The sequence below is a fragment of the Aulostomus chinensis genome, chromosome 19 (genome assembly GCF_037954235.1).
Source record: "Aulostomus chinensis isolate RoL2024-O1b breed Wild chromosome 19, RoL_Achi_v1.0, whole genome shotgun sequence".
In the NCBI taxonomy this organism is placed as follows: Eukaryota; Metazoa; Chordata; class Actinopteri; order Syngnathiformes; family Aulostomidae; genus Aulostomus; species Aulostomus chinensis.
In genome coordinates, this window is record NC_141338.1 from 12,663,593 (window position 1) to 12,682,294 (window position 18,702).

At 42.3% G+C, this 18,702-nt stretch overlaps 1 protein-coding gene across 1 annotated transcript; it reads right to left on the bottom strand.

Moving 5' to 3' along the window:
* Positions 1-5,399: 5,399 nt before the first annotated feature.
* Positions 5,400-15,300, bottom strand: urm1 (ubiquitin related modifier 1). Its single transcript, XM_086188018.1, has 5 exons — positions 15,229-15,300; positions 13,064-13,134; positions 8,239-8,320; positions 6,333-6,381; positions 5,400-5,854 (listed from the first exon to the last, which is right to left on the bottom strand). The coding sequence occupies exons 1-5, from the start codon at positions 15,261-15,263 to the stop codon at positions 5,786-5,788; spliced, it is 306 nt and encodes a 101-aa protein (XP_086044144.1). The 5' UTR covers positions 15,264-15,300; the 3' UTR covers positions 5,400-5,785.
* Positions 15,301-18,702: the final 3,402 nt, after the last annotated feature.

Here is an 18,702-nt window from a genome sequence, read left to right on the forward strand (position 1 = left end):
TTGGAATTCTTGTTTCAGAGGCCCCTCATGGAGCTGTGTGCAAACATTTTGGAGAATGTTACTGTTTTATCCATGAACACAATCTCCTAAACACACTTTTATCACTGTATAAAGGTTATATGGACAAACGCCCCTTTTTTTATTCATCTTGCTTTAAATTGTTCTAAAACCGTTCTAATTTGTCTAAGTGTCCATGATTTAACCAGGCGGTGTCATTCTATAGGACAGGACAGCTGCACAGGTCCAACAGTCACCTCTGCTTCGCCAGTACAGAACTACCATCCTAATTCCGCCTTTTTTGGCTTTACTTTATCTTTTTTTGTATGATATTTTCAAAATAAATAAAGTTGCATTATAAGACAGCAGCTCTCCTGTTGCCCCATCAATCGTCTATTACATGAGCATCATATAATTCACTGTCCCCCCGGAACAAGAGGCCTACAGTAAGCCACCCTCCCCTCCGCAGAATGGCTGCACATGGCGCTGAAGGCACCACTTTATGTCCAAGTGCCTGGTTACAGCGTTGCACTAGTTTGCTCACACCAGAGAGGGAGGCACAAGAGAAACACTACACGTCATGCAGCGCGGCCAGAGAGTAAACAGTGTCGGGATTGTAATCTCTTTTTGGGGAGAAAACAGGGCTGTTGTGTCTTTAAGAGGGGCTGCTGGTTTCTCATCGCAGCTGCTGGCGTGTGTGTGCGTGCGTGCGTGCGTGAGCGTGTGTGTGTGTGTGTGTGTGTGTGTGTGTGTGTGTGTGTGTGTGTGTGTGTGTGTGTGTGTGTGTGACACAGAGGACAGCCGAGATTCATTACTTAAGCAGTACAATGGACATTTATCACCCCGTGGTGTTATTCAAATTCAGTACCAAGCGAGGACCTTCTCCACTCCTCTCTGCGTCGCGGCCGCAGCGGTTATTGTTGGAGCAGCGAAGAAAAAGCCAGGAGGGCAGAGAGACACGCATCCATCCAGCTAGTCAGTCAGTCCGTGAGACCGTCAGAGGGAGGATGGAAGGAAGGAGCGTGTGTCCGGAGTCCTCTACTACTGCTGCCGCTGCTCAGACTGCTGCTCCTCATCCTCTTTTTGTCACCATCCGACGCTGCTCGCTGGGGGGCATTCGGAGCCGAGAGAGGCGAGAAAACGCACGTCGTGGGAACTGAACCAAGGACGCACCAACGGGAACTAAAAAAAAGGGGTTTCCTTTTTTTCTTCTTCTTTTTTCTATTTTTCACCTGCTAGAGAACACGAGGAGAGAGCAGAACGGCTGTACGCGTTTCTCTAGATACGGGAGAGGATTCTTTTTTTATTGAATTTTATTTTATGTCGGGGAAAGCCATTGTGCATCTTGAGGCGCTGAACAGATGACACTACACAGGTGCAGAAATGGCGTCTTCGTGTTGGACTTTAAACTGAAAGAAAAAAACCCAAAAACCTACCAAAGTCCTGTTTGATCTCTTATCTTAACCAGCTTTTTTCTTTTTCTTTGAGACTCTTGAGACTGTGCGGTGCACCAGAGGAGATGACATTTTAGTTTAAGATGCGATGGCTATTCAGCCATTTTAAGGGCCCGGAGACGTGGAGAGACTTGTGTGTGTGCGCGCGCGTGTGTGTGTGTGTGTGTGTGGGGGGGGGGGGGGGGTTAACTTTACAAAGACATGAGGAGATACAAAGTAGGACGCATCTCTTTCAGACACTTAGAAAAAGTGAATTTTGCATCAATTTCAACTTTAGTTTCAAGTGATTAGAAAATGTGATGATTCTCTGTGTGGTGGTCAGTCACCTGAGGGGATGTGTGATGGGAAGTTACACTGTTTGAATGTTTCAATCACTGACAAATGTTTTGTTTTTTCGAGGTTTGGTGAAAGCTGTGAGAACACACAGGAGAAAAATGTTGTTTCTTTCTTTCAAATGAAAAAAAAAGGGGGGGGGGGGTTCCAGGAGGCAATGCTGAGCAGCGAGAATGTCAGAAATAATGCACAGTACTGCAACTCCCCATCGAGGATAAAAAAGAGGAAAAAAAAAAACCTCCAGCAAAACAAAGAAAACAGTGTGAGACGCGCAGCCAATACTGTTAAACGGTATTTAGGCTTAGCAGGTGCACCCCTATAGAAAACACGTGTCATTGAAATACAGCTCATCAGATGCTTCACTTCTCCGTCACGTTTTTGCCAGAGGACACGTTCAAGAGTCTTTAGCGACTGATTGTCCAAACGCAATTCTTGCGTAAACTCCAATTCAACCTCAAGAATTGTGTATGGACATCTGTTGCTGCAGACTCACATTCATCACTGCTGTCTGGGGCCACGTCAGGAAAGGCCTCCAAACCTCAGGAGAAGGCCTGTACGTGTGTGGTGAAACTGTCTCGCTTCAGGTAAGACGCAAAATATGCATGTTTTTTTTTCCCCCCTCCACGTTTCTTTTTTTGTTTGTTTTTTGGAAGGGTGAAAGACGCAGAGCTGCGCCAATAAAGTGGAGCAAACCTCTATCTGGTCTGGCTGGTGTGGATGTGTTTTTCGGGTTGTGCGTTGTGCTTGGACCGATTGATATTTACACTTAGTCGAAGATCTAATCAAGACTGTTTGTTTTAAATGGCGTGTATCGAGCAGCAGCATCGATGTATTGACTTGGTTTGGTGAACAGTTGAAGGCAGAGTTGAGTGCTCACACGCGAGGCCTGAGCAGGAGATGAGCCTCAAAACCAGAATATCATCAGAGCCATGAAGTCAGGAACGAGGAGCACAAACACACGCAAACAAGGCGGATTCCTCTGCAAAATTCAAAGTTTTAAAAGTAACAGTAAAAGCCACATTTGGCTGCGGGTACTTCCTTAAGAACTGAAAAATAGTGAATATCAGTAGCACGTTTAAAGTCCAAGCAGCAGGCAGCAGGCAGCAGGGCTCCTGTACAAGCGATAAACCCGATTATCTAAATGCGTCTAATTCTTCTAATGCAAAATCAAAGGCTGTTTAATGAATATAAAGAAGTAAAAGAACAAACAGGAGAGTGCTGGTGACGAGCGCTGCCAAATCTCTGGAGCCAAAACATCACGTGTGACGCGTTTGGGTCCATTTATTTATTTGATTTTTTTTTTTTTTTTACCTGCTTCAAATAATAATTCAAATTATTCAATTTTGTGTTGCTTTCATAAACCTTGAATAGATATTATTCTAAATAATGGAAATGATTGAAGATTTTTGAAAAATTAAATATTTTACAACTTGACGGTATTTTAAAAGTAGAATTAAATATTTACCCCATAAAGATATTTTTATTAAAAATATATTTTACCCCTTGAGGAATGAAAAACAATTAAAAACCTATCTTACCCTTTAAAACATTTTTATTAATCATATTACCCTTTGAAGACACTCTCATTGAAAATATATTTTTATCCCTTGAAGATATTATTTTTTATTAAAACTATGTATCCTCAAAATTGTTTTGTTCTCAGTTTTTATCTCAGCTAATAATTTCAACCAACACACACTCACACACACACACACACACACACACACACACACACACACACGCACGCACACACGATGTTGTTGAACATTTAAAGGCTTAGCTTTTAATTGCAGGGGGTCAATGCAACATCTTTGCTTGAGTGCAGAAGTGCTTCCGTGTTCATTTGCATCAATTAGTCTCTTATGATCGTTGAAAAAAAACATTTGTATTTTCAGATTTTTTTAATTTTACATTCGAAACATCAAATTGCAACTTTGATATGAATAAGGATTTTAATACGAGCTGTGAAACAAACGTTTCCTGTACTTTCCTCCTGTGTCGTGGCGTAAAACAACAGGAAAAACGGGAGTGACTTTCAAATTAAAAGTAGATTTATTTTTAAAGATTAATTATCAGATTCACAATAGTGAACAAATACGGGACACAAATGTAGTTTACATTCATTTCTTTAACTTCAACTCAACCTACCGCGTTGTTTTCAAGTGCGTCATTAAACTGGAGGATTACGACACGATTAAGAAAGAGGATGGTGATTTCCGTCAGGAACGTTGATGACTGGAGTTTTTATAAAGACAGCTGAAAATGTAGGCCTGTTCCTGCAGGGTTAGAACTGAAAGGAAGTTTAACTCTTTTTTTCAGAGGTCGCCTATTAGGCCAGATTTAAGTTTTAATTCTATTTTGTCAAAGAAAAAAAACGATCAACCTGTCAAATTTGCAAAATATTTCGGTTACAAATTGTCACCATAATTCTGATGCATGTTACTGAGTCGGTGGCTGTTTAAGTCTGATAGGACTTTTATGCTGGTGTTGATGGAACTACCCATGGTCATTATGACATCATCATCATCAGCATCATCTTGAACACGTGACGTGGTCATTATAAACTGGTCAGGACCTGCAGGAAGCTGCTGGGAAACCTCAAATATTGCGAATTGCACGTAGACTACAGTGAGAACTGAGAGCTGGGGAGGGCAATCATGTGTACACTTAATAAAAATGTTTTCATTATTTTTCCTAATCTTGAGATTTAGTTCAAGTAAGAAAAAAGGAGACAAAAAAGGAAAAAAAGAAAAAAATGGTGGCTCATCGAGACACCATGTCAGTCTACATAAATACACGACGACGAGAAAAACAACCGTACATAACAAAAACAGGGTTTTAATAATCTATCCTGTGTTTAGTTTCTATCTCTCTTACACACACACACACACACACGCCGGTGGTACTCTAGCTGACACACTGCTATACTGGCTCCTCTCTAACCCCCTCGCAGCCTCATTTGCATTCCCTTTCTACCGGCTATTCTCGGCCGGTTTCCCGTTGCAAATCGGACTCTACAGCCGAGAAAAGGCTTTAGGTCGCCCCGGGCGCTCAGGGGAGGGCAGCCCGGAGGCTAGACCTCGACCTCCCGCAGTGGTCCAGTAACTCACACTCCACACACATACACCCCCCCCCCCCCCCCCCAACCACACACACACTCACACTCACGACCCCCTCTTATGAATATTCCAGCTGAGCAGGGCTTGAGGAGGCTAAAATCTCCCTCTAATCAGCCTAAAACTGCAGCGTGATCATAATCGATCGAATATTAACAATCGGTAGCAATAATCGAAGAGTTTTGTAAAAGTGTTTAGTTAATGACGTCAAAACTGAGCTTTACGGACAGTGTGTGTGTTTCTAGACAGATCTCAGACTTTATGTAAAATAAATAATCATCCCGATAAATCTTGAGTTTAAAACTTAGATAAAATGACTCCAATTGAGTCAAATTTTGGAGACAAATCAGCACAATATGAGACAATATTTACTATCTATTTTTTTTACCTGAAAATACTGTCATCTGCGGCTTGTGATGCATAAAGCATGCTAACATTTCCACACTCAACCAGTTGTGTAATGAATAAATAAAGTGAACATAAGAAACTTTTAGTTTTTACATACAAAAAGCTTTTAATTCAATTTCCAAAGGAAAAAAATAATTAGAGTGAGCAAAACAACAATTAAATCATTGTTCTGATGATGATTCTGTTGAGTCCTGCAGCAGCTGCAGGGACATGAAGGTGAGCACAGCTACAGTCACACCTGCGTGGGAGCCTCGCGTGAAAATGTAAACATCTTAGCAGTTACGTCAAAACAATTCTGGTGTCACAGGTTCCCCCTTTTTGTTTTTTTTTTCCCTTCTTCTTGGAAACCTGATTTCCTCGCTCGTCGCGAGCGTAGAAGACAGATTCACGCCGTCCAACGGGGGCGACGTTTTGTGAAGGTGGAAGAGGGTGAAGAGGGAAGCCCATCAAGGATTTGTTTGTGGTCGTCAATATTTTCTATCCGCCGTGAAGAGTGGAAATAAACACTACGCTGTCTTGGTCTTGTAGTTGGTAGTCCAACTCCCCCTGAGGCGGAGAGCACACACAAAATATTCAAACCCGTGTACCGTCAGATCAGAGGACAAATATTGGTGTTTACCAACTGCTGCTGCGATCCCACTGGAGTCCAATCAATGACCAACATTTCTATTCATTTACATCTTTCCTTCAATCCTGTAATTGAATCAATTGATTCAAAATGAAGGCTTCAGACTGCGTGCAAATATGTGTACAGATGTGAGACCCCGAGGACAAACTTGTTCTGCAGCTACTCGCCTATTACAAGAAACATCAAGTAACTCTCGGTCTCGTACAGGTGAACACGCCACTCTTCACATGCTGGTAAGTGTGTAAGAGGAGCGACACATGCAGGATGATGACAAACACCGCTGCACGTATGATCTAGAAAGAGCTCAATGTTCTGTGTGCTACTACAAGCGCACACACGCGCGCACACACACACACACACACATCATGTGACTTGAACATGGCTCCCACAGCTCACCATTAGCTCCCAGTCTGCATCGTTGATGAGCACCAGGATCCCAGGTCTCCTGCGAGAAAACACACACACACACACACACACACACACACACACACACACACACACACACACACACACACACACATTTCCCAAAGGTGACGCAGACTTAAAAACACTCAGACCAGCATGTAGAAGATACAAACATGTAGAGGCGCATCACCTCTGCACATCACACTTTTGATTTAGCATTCATCGATAATAAAAGAAAAAAGGCAAAAATTAAATTAAAGATTATGAAGTTAAAGGGAAATGTAAAGACTGCACAAGTTCACAAAAAAATTAAGAAAATGACTTAAATTTAAAGACTTTCATTTGCAACAATAGTAATTGTGCACATGCCTCATTCAGTTTCTTTTAATTACTACTAATTAGAGGTTACACAGGGGTTGATGCATGTTAAGACCAAAACACAATAAACAAAATTACATTTCTGGGTTTAAAAAAAAGCAAACACTTAATTTGATGTAAAAATGTAGTCAGACATTCGCCTGATATTTCCATTTCCATCAGTCGCTGATCAAAACCCGGAGACGACCAGCATCACATTAGAGAACACACACCGGTATGTTTTTACGTAGCAGTGTGATGGGACTGCGTGTGTGTGTGTGTGTGTGTGTGACAATCACAAACAAGGACTAAAGTATTTTCTCACTGCACGTAACATTGTGTATAATGAAACTACAAATATATAAAGTAAGAGCAAATATTCATGACGTTCTCATAGGAGTCGTGATTGCTCCGTGTAAGAGTGAGCAGGCGGTGGAGGAGACAGAACACAACACTGGTAATTATTGAGGGGGCAAAAATAACATATATATTGATAAAGCTTATAAAATAGCCCCCCTTCAGAAAGGATAATGGGGGAGGTTAACAACAGCTATCTATTGGTGATTCCTCTCAACACATGTGTGCGTGTGTGTGTGTCTGTGTGTGTGTGTGGGTGTATTTTCTCCTGAAATCCAGAGGTAACAGTTGAGGTAATATGGATGCTGAGATAAGAAAATACAGATGACTCTGGTCAAACATCCACCTCGGAGATGTTCTGTGACGTCAGTGAGGACGGGAAACCAGAAAGTACCCCCCCCCCCCCCACACACACACACACACACAGATCTAATCTATGAGGTTTATAGGTAGGCCAGCCTCTCCTCTGTTCATTGGTTAGGTGATGCTATAAATAGTCCTGCACAAAGGCAGCTGTAAAAGTCAGCCAGCCCTGTAAGGATGCTGAGAGCTCTGGACCCCCAAACACACACACACACACACACACACACACACACACACACACACACACACACACACACACACACACTTACAACAACACCTCTCACACATACACACACTCAGAGGTACACACAGGTAATCATCTCACTGTAACCTTAGCAGTATTTGAGCAGTTTCAGGGGTTGCCAAAGTGGGGATTGGGACCTCGTATGGGTTCGACAAACACAGATGAGGGGTCACAAGATGATTTAGAGAAATGAAAATAGATGATTATGAAGGCATTCATTGTTTCTAAAGATAAAAAAATACATTAAGAGTAAATTTGGCTCTGTGTGTGTGTGTGTGTGTGTGTGTGTGTGTGCGTGTGTGTGTGTATAACCTATGTATGCATGCATGCCCCAGCCACCTGCAGGGATAGTGGGGGTCCAGTTTCTCTGACACCTTTGATTTGGGGGTGCAGAGCAGAAATGTTTGAACACTTTGATCTGCTTCATTCTTCATTATGGTTGCAGAGGACGTGTGTGTGTGTGTGTGTGTGTGTGTGTGTGTGTGTGTGTGTGTGTGTATACATATATAAAAAATGTGTGTGTGATTTCTGTATAATTTTTCAGATCAAGTGTGTGTCAAGTGCATAGACACTCACACAGAGTCTCCTTGGACAAAGAGCTCGGGTCGTTCCTTCAGCAAGTTCCTCTGGATCCACACTAGCAGCTGCTTCATGTCCCCTACAAAACACACACACACACACACACACACACACACACACACACACACACACACACACACACACACACACACACACAAGCCATACACAGGCAGACAACACAGGTCACAGGTCAGAGGTGAAGGGTCAAGGTGCATGGTTCCAGCCCCCTGGTCGATGTGACGCGACAGAGGCACCAGGCGGGACACGGCGGTGCGAAAGTGTGTGTGTGTGTGTGTGTGTGTGTGTGTGTGTGTGTGTGTGTGTGTGTGTGTGTGTGTGTGTGCATGTATATGTATGAGTTTATGTGTTGGGGTTGAGGGGCGGAGTGAAAGGGGGGGAGGGTTTGGCTGATCGTTCGACAGAAATTAAATGAATCATGTGTATGTATAAAAGCAGAGAAACTATCCAGTGTTTTCCTGAGGATGCTTTCTACAATTCTGACATATTTTCAAACATCATCTCCAACTTCTGAATGATCTAAATATTTTATTCTGCTGATATTTATCAATTCCAGGCTCATAAAACCAACTGCACGTCCAATGTCAGGATTTCCTTTATTAGGGTCCAACAATAAATGCCCCCTCGCCTGAGATTGAATATCAGCGATGCTTGAATTTTCTATGAGTCTGACCTCTCAACAATCACACTGACCTTGTCTCAACAATAGCCAAGCCTCACTCACACACCGACTGACAGCCACAGACGCGCAGACAATGAGAGGTTTTAGGATAAATCCCCACTAAACATCGAACAATGAATATATTACGAGTCTAACGCTAGGAGCTAAGAGTCACCGGGTGTGTGTTACTGCTTGAAGTGTGTATGTGTGTGTGTTTCTTATAAAAATAGAGCATAATATATGACATTTCTGAGGGTGCACAAGTACATGAGCCAAACGACTCATGATGACCGAAATACTGGTAGCCATATCACACATGCACTCACGCACGCGCGCGCACGCGCGCACACACACACACACACACTCACGCAACATAAAAATAAACCGCATCAGCTCCATAACCAGTTCACACAAAATGGAAATAATGAAGAAGAAATAGACTGCAGGTGAGCAGGAGGAAGAGAGAGAAGAGAGAGCAGCACCAGCAGCAGCACCAGCAGAAGAAGATGGAGGAGGTGCAGAGGGAGGAGGATGGTGGCGAGCCCCCCCCCCCCTCCAGGCAGGTGGAAGCAGAGCGGAGACGCTGTAACAGGTAGAATTCAGCTGGAATTTATGAAAAGCTTGTTGTTTTTCCAACTATCGTTTTAGCCTCTGAACTGAACTGCCTGTTAAAATGACGAGTGCTTCAGTGGTTCTGGACCCATTTTCGTCATCTGAATGGAGCAGGTTCTAAGGAGACGGAGGGTCGTCCCTCCAACAGCTGCAGAGCCTCCTGGGGCAGGTGTGGTTTGTGATTTTCAGTTTGGTTTGGTTTATTCTGCACCGTGTAAGTTCTTCCAGAATCGGTCTTATATGAGCTTTTGCCCATTTCAATGAGCTTTTTTTTTCAAGGCCTGTTGTATAAAATGTGCTACATAAATATACTTGACTCTAAATTCTGACATTTTTTTGTAGGTTCACATTGTCAAATCATTCAATCTTGCATTTGAAACAACAGAAACAGAGTCGAGATATGACTTTTTTTCCCCTCACTTGGAAAAAGAGATCTTCCGAAGTTCAAGGTTCAATAATTCAACCATTGAACAAAAAATCGTGGAAACTGCAGTGTTCTAATCCCATTAAAGCATAAAAATCTAAGTATGCAGATTAAAATAATTCTTTAATCTCATGTAAACACACAACCTAAAAATAGCATCAGCATCGAGAAAAGCAGGAAGATCAGAAATTCATTCGAAAAAAAAGGGACGCTCACGGGACTCTATCCAATAAGAGTGTGTGGATGACGTGGAATGTATAAACTGAGATGCAGGAGAGTGTGTGTGTATGTGTGCGCGCGCGCATGTGTGTGTGGATCAACCCAGTGTGTTCAGGTTCACTGCAGTGCTGTCGGGCAGCTCAGGAGTGTAATGATAGTGATAGTTTTCCAGTTCCAGGCCCCTGTTGAGAAAAAAAAGAGAAATACCTCTTACAATATACACACACACACACACACACACACACACACACACACACACACACACACACACACACACACACACACACGACTAGGCAGTGAATATTGACCTGCACCTCTGCGGGGCTAAAAACAGAACTAATCACTACAGCAGTCATAACTCCTTGTGTGTGGTGACTCCTTTCTTTACTCTCTCTGCTATCGACTATTTTGTATTTTTCTCCCCCATTACCCCTCATTCGCTCTTTCATCCCCTCACCCATTTACCTTTTCATTTGCTCTCTCTTTATCTCACTCATTCTCTCACCATCTCATAAAATCAGCTCTCATTCCCCATTTCTTCTTTTCGTTGTCTCTTTCGTGCCCTCCCCTATCTCTCTCTCTCTGAGCAGACAGAGTGTCCACACTGATAAACAGGTGGCTCCATATATGCACACCACTAATGATTCAAGCTGATTCCTAATAGAAGGAAATCACCAGGCCTTTTCGTCTGGCGATCTAGTTAAAGGTTACACACGCTCCCATCACCTGTAAAAGAAGTGTTCTATAGAAAAGATGAGAAATCAGGGAGATGGACGGGTGAGAGCGGAGAACAAGGACACCGAGAGACTGAGGCAATAAAAGAAAATGAGGGAACAAACGGATGAGCGAGAGGGAAAATGCGTCACACACAGCCGTGATGCATCTTGGGATAGCTTTGGGTGGAAAGGAGACATGGAGGGGAAGGAAAAGGCGCCATTTTGACGCAGATTCAAAACCCGCTTTTTTTTTTTTTTTTTTACGTGTGCACTTTTCGCCCCTTTTTGCTCTTCGGCCTTTGTGCGATTATGACGGTCATGTGATGGACAAGGATGGGGGGGTGGAGGGGGGGTGAGCGATCCATCTTTACGCTGATGCACAGTGCAGAAACAGCGTTGTCCTTAGACGGCGGGGGTTTTGTTGTGTGTGTGTGTGTGTGTATAAGAGTGTGTGTTAAAGAGAGGGAGAGAGCGGGGGTGGGGTCTTTCAGTCGAGGGTCATCAATCACCGGCTGGGGTCAAAGAGAAATAAGAAGGATTCAGAACCAATTATATCTGCCTTCACTTGCACCCCCCTCTCCACACAAACTCACACACACACACACACACACACACACACACACACACACACACACGCACACACACACACACGCACACAAAAACACACACTGCTGCGTAAGGTGAAATTAGTTCAGTGTAACATCTTCAGGACCAGAAAAACCCACAAGACAACGACCATCCAGATGAAAGATCACCCAATATATCTCCAAAATGTCAAAATAGATATTAAAATGAGGAACAGTGGCAAAATCTTTCATCTCGTTCACACACACCCACACACGCACACACACACGCACACGCATACACACACAGGTCGACTGGTGCAGTAAGGTCATATCTTCTTGACATTCCCTCTTCTGGTCAACTTTTGTCTTTTTGTTGTCGTGGTAACGTCAGCGTCATGGTTGAACACCCTTTGTTTAGACAAATACTGAAGACACATATTTCTTTCAGCATACATACACACCGCAAACACACACGTACGCGCGGACACACAAACACACAAATATATCTATTTTATACATCACAATTTTACCTCCAGGGAAGTACCATTCACACACTATACATGCTTTTTTTTTTGCATTCTCCATGAGAACCTGGTCCCCTACCGGGTTTGGGGAAACATTTGGGACTGTAAGTGGCCACATCACCAGCAAGTGCCCCAAATCAGCAGATGTGCAGCAAACCATGTGTGAACGTGTGGTCATTATGGTCCAAAAACACCCAAATTCTTCCAAATACAATGATTATTTCCAGTTAAATACTGATGGCCTCCGGCTGCCGAGATGTCTGATGTACACTGCCATGTACACACACACACACGCATGCACGCACGCCCACACAAACACACACACAAACCAGCAGCCTGTAGCAAAGGACGGAAGCTTCAGAGGCATTTTTTCGGGCTGGTTCTAAACAGTTCAGTCATAAGTATTTCAAGCTATTGATCAAATATTTCAAAAACCTTGAATTTGATTAGCAGTAGCTGAACCTACCAGTCCAGTTAAAAAAAGCATTTTAATAAAAAAAAAAAAGAACAGAAGTTAAGAATCTTTAGTTGAACTTTTCAGCGCTTCTGCATTTTCACTCTCAAAATCTTTCTATGACATAAAAATATAAACAAATACCAAACTGATATGTGACAGTACTTAAGTTGGATGTTTCAGAATGCTTTTTCCACTAAGTAGGTTCATTACATAAAACAAGAAAGCGAAACACGTTTTTCTTTTTTACTAATTAGGGTTTTTTTTTTTTAAATTGATATTAAATGACAAGACATCTTTCAATACTCATTATTATCAAAGCAATTCTAGTGGTGCCACAAATATCAGTGTTAGTGGATTACTGAGCATACGCTGGATGAAGAAGATGTGGATTACAGCAAACGATGAACTTGAGTGTTTGTAAACAGACAGTGTGGCTAGTGTTAGTTGCTGGTCTCCGTTAGCTTCAAGCTAAAAGTAACTGGCTTGTGCTTTCGTAATTCTGGAGTCAAAAAGAGGATGGAACATCTTTGTGAGTTCAAGACATTTAACTGTGAGTATCTAAAAGGCAAATCACACATTCTGGGTGCTGTTACACTTAAAGGTGTACATGACAGGTGACACTTACAAGGTTCAGGTTGGCTCGGAAGAGTGACCTGATGCTCCTTGACACCATTAAAAAGCAGTTCGGCTCCTCCTCTGGACAAGAAAACAAAAGAGAATTAGGTAGTGTGTGTTTCATGGCATTGAGACACAGGTGAGGGTCAATGATGCTGGCTGTGTACACTGTGCTGTATGAACTAACCTCTGCCAGCAAAAATACACAGCATTCAACATGACACAAGTCAAATTCTCCCCAATGTTAACAAGGGAAAAGCATCCAGATGGCAGGTAAACATACATTACATTATTGGCAATGTTACTTGCTCGTCTGAAGGTAAAATTCAGCTGCCAAATATATATTGTAACATACTAGCATCCAGCTGCAGCTTCTTGATTTTTCATGTCCCCTTCCCCACGAAAACTCAGCAAACATCTCTGAAACCTAAAAGCCAGCAAGGCTGACATCATAGGCTAGAAGAGGCAAACATTTCATCACAATGGAAACGTGACAGCGCCTCCTTCATCTTCCCGAGCATTCTGGTTACTGGGGGTTTCCTACAGTCTGAGCAAAAGCAAATACCGCAGCCCCTTCCTCTGGTCATCTAGCCCTGGTTTTAACAATATTTACATCTCTCTACTGCAGTAACAGCTTCATTTTATGAAAAGACCAGTATTCCAGTGTTGAAATACGTCAGTATGTCATTCTGGCATGGAATACAGAAAATTCACTCAACCCTGATGGGAACTTTTCTAAGCTGGGGGCAGTGTGTCCAGACCAAGAGAGAGGTGTTGTTTGTTATTTGTCAGTGGGTGATGATGAAACAGGAAGAGCCAAAAGGGTTCAGCTACTTGCCCTGGTAGGTGGAGGACCACTGGTGGACGTTACTAGATGTCTGCTGTTCACGTCAAGTCAAGTCTCAAGACTTCATGAGCAAGAAAAGCTGAAAGTCAGATTCTCTGAGTCCCACCACACCACCGTGGAAATGAACATGATCTTTCTGAATTAGTTTTAATGCTGTTAGCTGAGGAACATATGACAGCACACAGTCTTCATCAGCTTAGAGCTTTCAAAGGAGCAAGTGATTATTGAGGTAGGATTTGATTCAGGAAGAGAAGTGGAGGAATGTCAGCGGGTTTGTATTATGAGATCAAAGTTGCAAGTCTGCAAGCAGCAGCAGCAGCTTTCAAGTGAAAAAAAAATCCTACAAATGAAACTACAAAATTAGGACTTTAATACTGAGTACTTAAAAAAATAAGGTTCTATTTAATGCTCATGCTAATTTTAAAAATGTATGTGTCATGCTGAAGTTGCAGCTACAAAAAAAATCAATTTAATCTTATTTTTCAAGAGCTTTTGGATCCATGAAGATTCTTGTTTTACAATCTTAACTTCATTTAAGATCTAATTATGAATGAACGGAGTGATCCACTACAGAGAAGAGGTCTCACTCTGTTGGCTGTACAGAAACTCAGGAAAAAGTCAAGACTGAAGTCCTTCCGCATGTGATTCAAAGTCAAGACTCAGCCCTTTTACATATAATTAAGCTCCAAGAGCAGGTCAGCAGCTGCAGGGAAGACGGGGAAGGTGTCTGTGGGTCTCATATTCTTATTATTCCAGTCTGAGTTGATTGACAGGCTGCAAAAGTCGAATTTGTAAGCTCTTGCAAATGTGAGCACTTTTAATTTCATGTTCTGTTTGGTGCAACATTTTTCTCCGGCTTCATTTAGTCACATTCCGACCAGTGTTTCTAAGGTCTCACCGCCGATCTTCTAAGGTAAGTTTCGATCCTACAGATGGCTACTGAGTCCCTGGAGAGTTTAGTCCTTTATGATTTCCAAACACAGCTCTTAACACCACTTTTAACCCAAACAAACAATTCATGACGTGTAATAACATAAATGGAATCATAAATTTACATTCGTAGAGTCATTTCGCTGACGTGTTACCAGCGTCTGACAGAGATGACGTGAAAGCGTGATGAGAGTCGCGTTACTGAGGCTACAAACACAGCTAGCTTGCTAGCTAGCAGCAGTTACCCAGATGCAGTCGGGTTGAAATAAGCGGAGAATAGCGACACAGACATAAAGTACGTCAATTAACACTCAATATACTGTTTCAACAAGTCTGACTATCACTGGGTCACGGAAACAGGCAGGATAAGCTGCTTTAAAGGCTTTTAATTCGCCTACCCGAACTCCAGATGAATTGCTAAGGGCGCTGCCATATTGTTGGTACAAACAGGAAGCAGTAAGGGCGGAAAGTGAAAGTGACGTATTTAGAAGCCCAAATTGATATTTTCACATTTGTAGAGATGCAGCAAGGGCATACAAAATATTAGTAATTACGGAACTGAAAGAAAAAGTAATGATATTAAAATGTTAAATGTATAAATATAGAATGAGAGACAAAAAAATCCATGTACATGTAAATGTGAAATGATATTTTAAATATTACTACTACTACTTCTACTACTTTTATTAACAATAATTATAACTCTAACAATACATGTAAGTAATGTAAGGTGGGCTATTTGTGTGAGTTAATTTCTATCTAATTTTATCAAGTTTTCAGAGGATCACCAGATGCTTGAACATGAACCTGAAGCCTCATTACTGCATACATTCCTGCTCAATATGCATTTTTAATTGTATTCCAGTGAACTAAAGAAATTACTTTTATAATGGCAACTGTGTTTTGCTTGATGTTTTGATACTAAAGTAGTGCTTGAATCATCATTTTAAACCCATCTTCCTAAATTTTGATTCAGCTGCAGCTCTCATGGAACTCTTGGGCTTTTGATGGGCAGGGTAAAATCACCGGATACATTCACAGTCCAGAATTTTCCACGATAAAATCATGTGGCCTGTAATCCCCCATTCATAACTGGGCTTTATTTAGGTAACTGGGGTGGAGATGTGTATATGTATGGGTGCGTTACCAATGGGTTTGGTCAGTATGGAAGTGTGTAGAGGCATGACATGAGTGTGTGAATGCACATCTGTCCGTCTCTCTCTCCCTCTCTCCCTCCTTACATAGATCCTCAATCATACGGGTGACAGTTCCAGTCCCAGTATATAGGGCAAGGAGGATGAGGTGGGGGTGGAAGGGGGTCGGTCAGAGGTTTGAATTGCAAATCTTTCTCTCTTCTGTTGGCGTCCAAGCCTTAGCAGGCCCTTCCTTTCTTCATTCATGTGTTAATGAGGAGTCAGTGCAGGGGCAGATAGACAGATCGACCAGGGGCCTGGCGGGGGTGAGGGACATGTGAGGCGTGGGGAAGGAGTCAGGCGGGAAAATCAGGGGAGCTTGATGATGGCGTGAGTGTCAGTGGAAGATCTGAAAAATAATGACGACATGATGAGTATCGTTGGTGGTTCCAGTATTTCCTCCCAACCGGGATGATGTGTAGGCGCTCAGAGGGGTGCAGGGGGCAGCACGCAGGGGGTGCAAGTGTACCATGCTTATAAGTTTCATGGTTACAGAGTGAGTTGTCTTAGGAAAATTGTACCATCAATGGGTGTCTCATCACATTTTACTAAGCTGCCATGAGGTTCAGGAACAGTTTGTCCTCTGATGGATTTCATGCTCTTTCTTCACTTCATGCAGTAACAGAAGTTGCAGTACTTATTTGAATTTATTTGATACATTACTATTTTCATCAGGCATACAGAATGTCATATTACATGTGATTCAACTTTGCACCACTTTGGAACCCTGTTCCAGAGGTTTAGCATCCTCATCTGCATGCAGACATGTTTTGATTTTGTTTCATTTTCAAAGGCGTCAGTTTGTTCATGTATTTTACATGAACACATCAGCATGACACCAGATTCCTCGCTGTTCACTGACCTCTCACGCCCCATAGTTGGATGAGTGTCATTTTTAATATTTTTTCAATAATATGAAATCATAATCATGCCAAAACCTTGGATCCAACAAAACCAAGAGTCACTGGAGTCAAGATTTTACCTCCGCTGTACTATCTTCCTGTAGATGGACGTCAGAAGTCAATGCCGCGCTGCCAGGCACCAGCTATAGAGCAGCCCGGGTCACACATGATCAGATGACAATGACCAACACAATGGATTAGTTATAAAAGGGCTGGGGGGAGAGATTAGGGGTGAATTGATGACGGTTGGCTGGCTGGCGGGCTGGCTGGCAGGCCCGGGAGATCTTGTGTCTGTTTCAATAAGGAACATAAAGAGCTGAAATTAACATGTTCCAAGATACCAAGCAGAGAGAATCCTCTTAGAGATTACATCCATAACATGTTACGCCTATGGAACTGTATGGGACGGGGAGACAAAGAGGCCAGTGAATGATGATTTTCTATTGTTGCAGATTATGGGGCATCCTATTCTGTTTTATTCAATTGTTCCTTGTTCTGTTTTGTTCTGCATTATCTTTGCTTTATCATTCTGAAAGAGTTTAGTTGTTATTTTTTTGGCAGAGATATTTCACCTGGAATAACCTTGACCACCCGTCAATACAACAGCTGCTGTCCAGCCTCATTCATGAAGGGGGTAAAGGCAGCAAGAGCAGTACACCTCAAACAGTTTTATTTGTCTCTCTCTCTCTCTCTCTCTCTCTCTCTCTCTCACACACACACACACACACACACACACACACACACCATCTGTTTTGGTCTTCCACCCACTGCCATCACCACGGGTCACTCTGCAGAATACTGAGATGCTTCAAACACGCATGCTCAGTGTCATGCATGTGCAGTTCATTTTTAGGACTTTGAGTGGTAGATTTGAATAAAACACACACGCACACACACACACACGCATGCACGCACACACACACACACGCATGCACGCACACACACACACACACACACACACACACACACACACACACACACACAACACAGCAGGTCAAGTGCACAAGTGTCAAGAGTCAGGATAGGGACTGGGTGGTTTTGTCTCAGGGATCATGTGAGAGGCCCTGAAACTGCATAAGACACAACCCTCATCCGGTTTTTGCTTGTAAAATGCAGCCCTCTAGTGGCCATTAGTGTGCATTGCATTAGAATAGTGGTTATATTGGAGACTTTTTAACAGCTGCAAATAGGATTATTAGGGCCTGAGCCAGTCCCTGGCGAAGACCCTATTATGTTTCGAAGGCACACTCGTTATCATTGTCATTGTTATATACCAGTAACAGAGTTTCCACTGGTGCTGGAAGTCATCATTTTAATTTCTAATGAGGAATATTCAAGATCTGAAGTGTCCTTGAATAAACTGCTTGAGTTGTTGAATCATTTCTAAACTTTGTTACAGTTTGCTTTTCACCCTTAGAGACCCACCAAAGACTCATTTCTGTCCTTATTAACAGCGATTTTAAGGCAGCAGGTCAATGTTATATGGCGAATAGAAAAAGTCTACAACAGCTGGATTGAGCCTGAAGCTTGATTTGAGATGCAGCTCAGCGCTGTGTCTATAAATACTAATTAAATAATATCGAATATAAACATTCCATTTGGTGTCTATTCAAATTTGGAAAGTTTTAAGTGCATAAGGGTAAATCACAATATATCATGGCTGTTCCCGTGTTTATGTCTGACAACAGTTGCAGTGTTGCAGTGATATTTGGGTGGATATCATTTGTTACACAGATTTGGTGTAAAAAATTTTTTTAACAGTGAATGAATTAAAACA

Excerpts from the sequence above, each read along its gene's own strand:
- urm1 (XM_086188018.1), bottom strand. The coding sequence starts at position 15,263 with ATGGCAGCGCCCTTAGCAATTCATCTGGAGTTCGG. Across the intron at positions 13,135-15,228 it reads GCAATTCATCTGGAGTTCGG|AGGAGGAGCCGAACTGCTTT; the intron begins GTAGGCGAATTA and ends TTTCTTGTCCAG. Across the intron at positions 6,382-8,238 it reads TTTGTCCAAGGAGACTCTGT|GAGACCTGGGATCCTGGTGC; the intron begins GTGAGTGTCTAT and ends GTTTTCTCGCAG.